This window comes from Lactuca sativa, chromosome 9 (assembly GCF_002870075.4).
Source record: "Lactuca sativa cultivar Salinas chromosome 9, Lsat_Salinas_v11, whole genome shotgun sequence".
In the NCBI taxonomy this organism is placed as follows: Eukaryota; Viridiplantae; Streptophyta; class Magnoliopsida; order Asterales; family Asteraceae; genus Lactuca; species Lactuca sativa.
The window spans coordinates 224536339-224547066 of record NC_056631.2 but is presented as its reverse complement, the minus strand read 5'-3'; the positions used below and the strand labels follow the sequence as shown (position 1 = coordinate 224547066).

Genomic DNA, 10728 nt, shown 5'->3' with positions numbered 1-10728 from the left:
GCGATATTTATTCCTAGTGATCTAAACGAATGTTGTAGAGTTCGTTAAACCGAGAGCGTGCATAAAAAGAATGCCCAAATCTGACTTCGTATGATGAAGTTATGCTTTTTCTAAGTTTCAGCTTAGCAGTATGCAACCCAAAACTCGAATTCGAGATCGAGTGATTCTTGGTCAAAATAATCTAAACGAGAATCGAAGATCTCGTTGATAGTAATGCATTAGTGAAAAGACAGACGAAAACAGACGTCAGATGAAGAAGTTATGAATTTATAACGGAGTTTTCCTGTCTCGGCCTACTAAAAATAAATTCAAAATTAGCCGATGAAGTCTAAACGAAAGTTGTAGAGCGTAGTCTCACCTACGTGTGGATATAAAGAACTTCGAAAACGGAGTGCGTATGAGGAAGATGTGAATTTTTGAAGTTTATTAAATAATTAAAATATTAATTTAAATATAAATTCAGATATTATCCAAATGGGGGGGGGGGGGGGAGTCACCGGGCTTATCCGGGTTACGCCCAGCGTACCTGGATTTACACCCAACGTAAATCGAGGATCCAACCCCCTATAAAAGGAAGTCGAGGCTGCCGAGTTCTTTGCTCATTTTCTCTTCTTTCTCTCTCGTTTTTACCTCGTTTTTCGTGCAAGAAATATCCCGAAGCCCCGGTATTAATCCCGAGCCCCGAAGCAAGTCCCGAAGCCCCGAAGATCCCAAGAAGTGCAATTCCCGAGCCGAAGCTTTGCTCGCGAGAAGCCAATTTTTGTGAAGATCTTCCAGATCTACCTCTACAAGCCGTAGTGCTATCCGATCATCTTCTGATCAAGCGCGTGTAGTTACTTTCTTCTAACGCATAATTCTGAAGTATTTTATATGAAATACGTGTTCTGTGTATATTTTGTTGTTATATGTGTAAATGTATATTCACTTTCTTCTATCTCATAGTTATGATTTATTCTCTATGAAATACATGTCATGTGTATGTGTCTCATCTGGTGTTTGGAATATGTATTGAATGAGAATGCTATACAAGTTTTAAACTATGTATAAAAATATATATTTTTATCTACTAATATGTTGGGTAGAACATTGGTAGATAGTTGATGTGTGATAAATAGATGAGAGGCCTCGATGTTATTGTTGTTGATCTAGTTATCCAGCGGAGTATGGATAATGACCACAGACTCTTTCTAGACAGTCATGTGGAACGCTAGCAGCTTCATAACCTGTAGGTGTTGTGAACGATGAGTTCATCAGTGTACTTTATCCCCCTCATGGTTGCCTTAGGACTTTTATTGCTAAGGAAACCCCTCGCAGTAAAGTCCATCCCGGTGAAGTTCCTAGATTAGGTCCCTTATAATAGATGTTGTTTTAGGGACGTAAAGTGAGGATAACAGGAATGGGTAATCGGGTTATTGTTGGTTGGAGAAATTAAATATAATTATTTATTGTGGGTTGAAAACCCTATATGCTCACCAGGCTCCCAAGTCTGACCCACACAGTTTTGTTGTATTACAGGTAGTGGAACGAGAGCATAAGTTGGATGACTTATCAAGATCTTTTGATATTAGACCAGTCGTTATCTGTAACTGTTGTATGGTCTATCTTTTGTTGTTTACGCTTTTGGTCTGTTTATCGGAACATGACATCCTGAATATTGTTATATAATGAAAATGCATCTCTTGTCTCTTGATGAAATGCTTTGATAAACTTTATTTTATCATATTTTGTTTTGGGAACAAATTCCGCAACTCTTTTAAATCAATGGATTTACTCTGAAACTATTTTAAAAGCATAAATGAAACCGATCTTTTCTGACCGTGATTTTGGGGATGTCACAGTTTATGCCCACATACATGACCGTGGCTTTCTAAAATCGTATACTGTATGGATTTATCACGGTGAGAAGCATCATATTTCGGATTTGGGCTACAATTCGACTCCAATAAACATTCCAACAACTAATGAGATGTTTGATGTAAGTGATGATGTTATGACGGAACAAAATACAAATGAAGAAAATACAGATAATGAAGGACAAGGCATGGACCCAGAATTTGATGCTTTGTTTGAGGAGCTTAATATCGAGTTATACCCTGATTGTGAGATGTCTTCTTTAAACTTTTTGGCGAAGTTGTTGCATATTAAAGTGATCAATAAATGGACAAATAGTTTATTTGACCAACTTGTAGAGTTACTAAGAGTTGCTTTCCCGAAGAGCAAGATTCCAACTTCACACTATGAAGCTAAGAAAAAGTTGAGAAAGATAGGGTTATGATATGAGTCCATCCATGCTTGCAAATATGACTGTGCTTTGTTTTGGAAGGAGAATGATTCCATGCAGAATTGCCCGATTTGTAACGAGAGTAGATGGGTGGACACAACCACAAATGGGAAGCGAGTACCACAAAAAGTGTTTTGCTACTTTCCTTTGACTCCAAGACTTCGATGGATGTATAGTTCCAAATTCACAGCTAAAGATATGATTTGGCATAATACTGGAAGATCAATGGATGGTATGATGTATCACCCGGTAGATGTGAAGTCATGGCAAGAATTTGATAAGAGATACCCAGAGTTTGCCAAAGAACCTAGAAATGTTCGTCTAGGTTTAGCTGTTGATGGCTTTAATCCATTCGGAAACTTTAATAACAATTATAGTATTTGGCCGGTTATATTGACTACCTATAATACACCACCATGGATATGTATGAAAGAGTTTTCTTTCATGGTAATTTTGCCGATTCCTGGCCCTAGATCACCCGCAAAGGACATTGATGTTTACTTGAGGCCTTTGGTGGATGAGTTGAAAATGTTGTGGGCCGAAGGAGTCCAAACGAGAGATGCATCAACCAACATTGTATTCAATATGCGTGCGATGTTGTTATGTACTATTAATGATTTCCCAGCACGTACCAGTCTGTCTGGATGGAGTGATCAAGGTTATTTAGCATGCCCTACTTGTAAAGAAGACACATCTTCCATTTATGTGACCAACAAGATGTCTTATGTTGGTCACAAACGACTCTTGAATACAAACCATAGTTGGAGGGAGAGTCTATTGTTTGATGGTCAACCTGATACAAGATCGCGTCTTAGACGATTCAGTAATGCAACTATATTAAAGCAAGTAAATTGTCTCTCTGATCGAATTCCAGGGAAACATCCTGATTATGGGGGCAAAAAAAGAAAGCACGACGATGAAAGAAAAAAAAAGAGTTAAATTGGACGAAACGAAGTATCTTCTTTGAGCTTGAGTATTGGTCTTCCCTCAACCTAAAACACAATTTCGATGTTATGCATGTTTCAAAGAATGTGAATGAGAGTGTCTTAAATACTGCACTGATGAACAATAAAAGCAAACACAAAAAAGAAGCAAGAATTGACTTGAAAAATATAGGCATTAGACCAGATCAATAGCCAAAGGAGAAAGTCAAGAAGATGAAGAAACACAACAAGGAAGAAGACAAGAAGAAAGAAATACTACCACATGCTTCTTACTCTTTCAAACCAATTGATCGACAACGTTTCTATTAATTCATTAAAGGAATGTGACTACCTGATGGTTTTAAATCGAACTTTAAGAAGAAGGTTAATGATATTGAATCAAATTTGGTTGGGTTGAAGTCTCACGATCATCACGTCCTCATGCAACGATTGCTACCTATAGGGGTTCGAGGATGTCTCCCACCAAATGTTTCAAGAACAATCATTGACCTGTGTACATTCTTTAAAAAAATTTATGCACGGTCATTGGATGTTAACGACATGAGAAATTCCAAAATAGAAGTGGTGAAGATCTTCTGCAATCTTGAGTTGATATATCCTCCAGCATATTTCGACATAATGATTCATCTTATTCTTCATTTACCCGATGAAGCCATTCTTGGAGGGCCTATACACATGATATGGATGTATCCTTTTGAAAGATATATGAAAAAACTTAAAAATTATGTCAGAAACAAAGCCAAACCAGAAGGTTCAATAGCAGAGGGTTATGTTGCAGACGAAGCTTTGACATCCTGCTCTATGTATCTTGAGGGTATGCAAACTAAATTCAACCGTGTTGATAGAAATGATGATCCGGGCCTTCCAAAAAGGCAATTTTATGTGTTCTCATCACCATGTTGAACAATGTCGGCTAAGAAAATCGTTGAACTTTGTAAAGAGGCCAAAAAAATCATTGCATTGGTTTGTGCTAAACAATTGCGATGAGGATGAGATGAGAAGCTACAAATCGTAAGCTTCTGCTCTATTATCTACATTTTCCATAGTGGTATAATATATTTTAACTATTCTAATTATTTTGTCCCATATGTAGTGAATTCAAATCAGAATTGCCTGAAAGTGATTTCAAAATGGAATTACCTTCATGGTTCAAAGAAAATGTAAGTATGTTATATATTTATAATGTAAAACTAATTTATTACTTAAACATACAATCTTATATTTCCTTACAAATTTATCGTCTCCAAAAAGATATGCCTTCGAACTGTATTGATGAATTAAAGGCGTTGGCATATGGTCCGTTGCGTGCATATTCTTACACTACGTGCATAGTAAATGATGTTCGATTTGTCGTGAATAGCCGTGATCTCCAACGCACTACTTAAAATAGTGGTGTTGTTACATTCGGAGAAGACGGTACACCATTCTATGGTCAATTAGAGGAGATTATAGAGTTGCATTATTTATATGATAAATCACTTGTACTCTTTCATGGTAAATGGTTCAATGCGTCATTACGTAATGGACGTTTACAAACTATAAATAATATGATTCTTATCGATACCAGTCATGAATGGTATGTCGGTAAAACATGGTATGATGATCAACAATACAACTTAGCCACTCAAGCAAAATAAGTATTTTATCTCCAAGATCCTACTAAAAACGATAATTGCAGAGTTGTGGAAGAGGTTCATCATCGGAAACTTTGGAATCATCCAAGTATCGGTGTTGTGAATGAGATAGATGTCGTGAATGACACTCAATCAACTGATTTTACCTTGGTTGTCGACTTAGGCACCTTGCCTATGTAGACGACTTTAGGTGAAGTTGGTGAATCAAGTGTGGTTGCTAGGAGTAATGTTGATCCTACTATAAACGATGACGATTTCATTAACGATGACAATGACGATGGCGATATGTACTCTTCAAATGAAGAAATAAATAATGAAAAATATGACAGTGATGATGATGTTGTACATGTATTTTGTTCTAGTGACGAATCTGATTGACGGTATGTCGTAGTTATTATATATCCTGATTGCTTATAATATTTGTTAAATTTTCAAATGTTGCTTATTTATAATTAGCTTTATTATATATTTTGAATGTTTATAATATTTGTTAAACAGATGGCAGAAGTCGCGAGGGAACATGGAGGAGACAGTGGGGATAGACCATCACACGGGGTCGCATGCGGTGTACCATCGTGTTGCCATCTTGTAAGTTACATGAAATTTTTAAGTATTAGATATATTAAAGTTTTAAATTTCTAAATTTTCAATTATATATGTAAATGTAGCACAAGCGAAGAATGTGAATGTGAATAAGCGTGGCAAAGGGAGAAACTTAAATTTATATGATGAGTATGAAAACAACAAGCGTAAGCCTTTGGATTTGCGAATTGATATCTCCGGGTGGAGGTACCGATTTGTGGGGGACAACGGGAAAATGTTTGTTAGACTGATCTCAAATCTGGTGGGATCACAGGTACCGTTGCATTATCATACTTGGCGTCGTGTTCCTATCAAGTACAAAGATGATTTATATCCCGGGCTAGAAGTAAGTATACAATATATTTTATATGTATTGAATTTTACACTTATTAAATATTTTTTTACTAATCAAATATGTTTTTCCTTTTGCAGACTTATTTTGATCTAAATAGGTACCGGGGCACAGACTTGTGGGAACCCCTTCGAGCGGGTATCCAAGCAGACATGCAAAGAGCTTATCGAGACCGCAAGCATGACATGAAAAAACATTTTGATAGAGTTGGTGGATATCATAATGTGGAAAGGGCAAGAAGATGTCCACCGACTGATTGGTTCGCCGAAGCTTGGAACAAAATAATTGATTTGTTATTTTTGACCGATAAATACAGACGCACGTCAGCCAAAAATAAAATTTGTAGGTCGAAACTTCCGCACACAAGTGCTCACTGATGTAGATCCTATGCTCAATGACGTTATTTAGAGGTAATAAAATATATTAGTATTAGTTAAAAGTGTTATTAACATTTATATAAATATATTTATTGATTTTTCACTTATTATAGGATAAAATGGGACTCAAGCCGCAACATATTGAGGGTTGGAGACAAATGCGCTACAAAGAAGGTTCAGGTTGGTGTACAAGTCGAGCATAAGAAGATTGGGTAAGTGATAAACGAAATGAATGTGTTATTTAAATATATTATTATATTAATTATAGTTTTTTTGTTTAAGGAATATTATTATTATTTTAATGTTTAAGTTTAGTTGTTTGTTTTAATTAACGTATGTTTATTGTTTTCTTTATTTTAAGAGAAAATTCAAGAAGAATATGAGAAAATGCAAAGCGAGGTTGGGGAAGACGGAATAGTAGACGAGGAAGAATGTTTAGAACGTGCCCTTGGGACGAGGCGCGGGCATGCTCGCGGGGTGGGTAGGAGACCAACCGCCAACTTCGGTTTAATTCCAAATGAACGACCTTCCACTTCAAAATCGTCTCAATCTCAACCCAATATCAATCCCAATTTGATGCACAATAAATGCAAGAATACTTGCAACAATATAATGCATCATTGGCGGCATGTATTTCGGGCTTCCAAGGACCACCATTTCCTAACTTTCTATTCAACTATAACACACAAGCAAGTACATCTCAACAAGTTGCCGAAAGGATGGAAGAAGAAGGAGAAGAAGAAGGAGAAGAAGGAGAAGAAGAAGGATATGATTATGATAATGATGGTTGATGTTTTTTTAGTGTTTTGAACAATGTTAGCTAACTACTTGAATTTGATGTTTTGAATTTGAACAATGGTACCTAGTTAATGTATTTCAATTGATATATGTTGCAATGTGTTTTGGATTTGTTAAAAATACAGGAATGATAATGTATTAAATCTGTAAAACAGGGAAAAAAAAAACAACCAGTAGCTATCCCGACGACATGTCGTCGCTATAGGTATGTCATTGACTCCTGTGAAAAACCTATACCGGCAACTAGTCGTCGTAATTAATTACACATGTTGCGACGACAAGTCGTCGCTATACATTTGCCGACAACAAGTCGTCGCGATAGGTAATTAATAAAATTTTATTTTTTTCCCCCGAAAATATGATTGACGAAATCTGTCCCGACGACCTGTCGTCGGCATAGGCGAAGCTATCGCAATGACATCTATACTGACGACACGACTATCCCGACGACTCTATACCGACGACAAGTGGTCAGCATACCATATACCGACGACATGTCGTCAATATAGAGTCCGAATTTTTCGTCGTCATTGTGTGTTAATGTTGTAGTGCACTGCCTAAAAAGGTAGTCAAGTTTATGTACTTTTGTGGCACAAAAGTACAAAAACATCCAAAGCATATCATATATACAACATACGTGGCTACAAGCTACTGGTCAATGATTAAAAAACTGTACATGCATAGGCATCGATCCCACCAAATTCCACACCCATAAGTGTCCTCATATGTCCAAATTATGTCGTCATTGCACACATTAAAATAACACCTGACGAGTCATCTGTCTATCCCATTAATCTGCACACATGGAAGTTTTACCGGAAGACTGCATAGCACACATCCTCTCCTGTGTGACACCTCAGGATGTGTGTCGATTTACAGTGGTGGCTTCCGCTATTAGAGATGCTGCAGAGTCAGAGGTGTTGTGGGATAAGTTCTTGCCACCTGATTATCACCAAATCATATCGAGAAGTGTGTGTCCATTGACTTTCGAATCCAAAAAGGAACTCTTCTTTAAGCTTTCGGCTCCTATTCTCATTGACGGTGGCCTCAAGGTAATCACTCATTTATTATACTGTATTGCTCGGGCATTTTTTACAAGCCATATTTTGTGGACATATGCAATATTTTAATGATTAATTTACAAATTTTATCAAAGTTGTCATAAAAAACGTATGTAATCTTTCACAAAAATGGCTTGACGAATATTTATTACTAAAAATATTTTTTGGAAGTTCGTCCTTAAAATAACAAAAATTAAAATCTTTTTATTCCTATAAAATAATGAAAGGTGTAATCTATTAATTAATTCTTTCTTTTAATCTATTTTCTTGATTTTGACATTTGTCTTAATCTACTTGTTAGACCGGAGGGTATGGGAAGGATATTTCCCTCATTTTTTGTGGGTCACATCACTCTTTCCCTCACTTTCTTTTCCCTCACTTAAAACCCAAGGAATTGGTGGGAAGCTCCCCTAACTATTTTTTTTATTTTTTTTAAAATATATTTCATACATATATTATATTCATTTTGTAGGGAATTAAAAACCATGAATTTTGATATATTATTTATATTTTTTTAGTAGCTATATAATTTTATAAATATTAAAAAAGATATAAAAAAATTTAAAAAAAAAATTGTCCAATAGCATGACGAGAGAGAGTGCGACACCCCCTCCCCCCACCTCTTTCCTGCGGGTTGCTCCCCTCACCCAAGGGATGGTGTTCCAGTGAGAGGGAAGTTTCTCTCTTCCCTTTTCCGTGTCCGTTCCGTCCGACCTTAGAAAGATTAGAAACAAAAGATAGGAGAATATTTGATTTCTCGATATTTTGTCGGAATCTGTCACTTAAATATCCCGTTGAAAATGTCACAAAATATTATATCGGTAAATTACCAATGGATAAATTTATTTGTATGTGTCACTGAATGTCGAATTTATAATATATATATATATATATATATATATAAAGAGAGAGAGAGAGTGAGTGAGTGATCTCATAAGAAGGAAATGTTCGGTAGAAAGGGTAAGAAGTCCATTATTAACATGTTTTTCGGTAAATCCGAAATAAATCGTTAAATGATGCAAAAATAATGTGATTTTTAAAAAAACTCGAAATAATACCAAAGATTCATTTTTACGATTACTAATTAAAGTTGTCTGAAAAATAAATTAAAATTTGATAAAGTAAAAAACTTAAATCATAGATGCATTTTTTTTTCGGGAATTTATTTTGTTAAACAAGTTATTTTGTATCATCTGATAATTCATTTTTGTTTGTTCGCCAAAACACATGCAAATTATGACCATCTTAGTTCTCACCCTTTCTAGAAAATATTTTCTTGATATTTGACATGGACTCTCTCATTGATTTTTCAATCAAACGCTCCAAAATTGTTTTTTATATTTCATATGATGCTGACACATACACAAGACACACACACACTCCCCTTCTCTCTTTTGAGATATATATATATATATATATATATATATATATATATATATATATGTGTGTGTGTGTGTGTGTATGTGTGTGTGCGTGCGCACGTGTATGCATGTATTCATGTATATATGTATGTATGTATGTGTCTTCGTTGGTCTCACAATCTTGAGTTTGAATTGTAGACATTCTCGATAGAGAAAGCAACGGGAAAGAAGTGTTACACTTTAAGTGCAAGAGATCTTTATATCGCTTGGTCATCCAATTCTCTCTTTTGGTGTTGGAAACCTTGTACTAAATCGAGGTAATGAACTTACACACATACATACATACATACATACATACATACATACATAGATTCATGCATAGATACATAAATATATACATATTCTAAAATAGATTGTTAATGTCTATCAGATTCTCCGAAGTTGTTGAGCTTAGAATGACGAGTTGGCTTGAAATTGAAGGGAAGATCAACACACGGAATTTGTCACCTGATACCTATTATAGAGCATATCTCATTACAGAAGTGGCTCATTATCGTGCCTTCGGGTTAGATGTTTTACCATGTGAGGTTTCAGTTGAAGTTGGTGAAAGCCATTCACAGGGGAAGATAAACTTCTCTCATAACAAATGCATCAAGCCATGCTTTGAGCGCACATGTCGCCCAAACGAGGTTAAAGAAGGGTTGAGATCAAAATTTGGAGAATATATTTCAAGGTTTTGTCTTGAGCGAAAGGATGGATGGTTGGAGATTGAATTGGGTGAGTTTTACAATGATGGAAGTTATGAGAAAGAGGTTAAAATGAATTTAAGAGAGGTCAATGGTGTGCACTTGAAAGGGGGGCTTATTGTTGAAGGAATTGAAATTAGACCTATCTAGTAAGATAATTATGCACAAAAATTGAAAACATCATACTTGAATTGTATTAGGGTTGAACATGTATCATGCATTTGGTTTTTGGTTTGCATCTTTTACAAAACTGGCTTGTGATAGGTTAACTTTAGTAAAAAAAATTAACTAGCTATTACAAAGAGAAAATATTATCTGTATGCGTCTTCTCGATGTCAAGATCTATAAGATGAGATTCTCGAGTCTCTGCCTAAACAAGTAGATGATCAATTGCATCTCTAACCACAGTTTTAACTAGGAGATGGGTTCCTTTAGTTAAAGATCTCCATATTTCTTTACGTTTTTCTTTTAAGTTTAAAAAGTGTCACATTCTGATCTTCAGGGGATCATATTCCTCAACCACCATTAATGGGACTCGAGTAGGGCAACCCACAATGTTGGCTATATGCATCGAATACAGTTGTTGATTAGT

General features: G+C 35.6%; 1 protein-coding gene across 1 annotated transcript; it reads left to right on the top strand.

Annotated features, from left to right (window-relative positions):
- Positions 1-7747: 7747 nt before the first annotated feature.
- Positions 7748-10517, top strand: LOC111905931 (F-box protein PP2-B15). Its single transcript, XM_023901663.3, has 3 exons — positions 7748-8020; positions 9589-9707; positions 9821-10517. Exons 1-3 carry the CDS (start codon positions 7772-7774, stop codon positions 10284-10286), a joined length of 834 nt encoding a protein of 277 aa, XP_023757431.1. The 5' UTR covers positions 7748-7771; the 3' UTR covers positions 10287-10517.
- The last annotated feature ends 211 nt before the right edge of the window (positions 10518-10728 follow it).

What these genes read in the sequence shown, in the direction of transcription:
- LOC111905931 (XM_023901663.3), top strand. Translation starts at nt 7,772, where the DNA reads ATGGAAGTTTTACCGGAAGACTGCATAGCACACATCCTCTCCTGTGTG. An exon ending in TCATTGACGGTGGCCTCAAG is followed by an intron (nt 8,021 to 9,588) that starts GTAATCACTCAT and finishes TTTGAATTGTAG; the next exon opens with ACATTCTCGATAGAGAAAGC. An exon ending in AAACCTTGTACTAAATCGAG is followed by an intron (nt 9,708 to 9,820) that starts GTAATGAACTTA and finishes AATGTCTATCAG; the next exon opens with ATTCTCCGAAGTTGTTGAGC.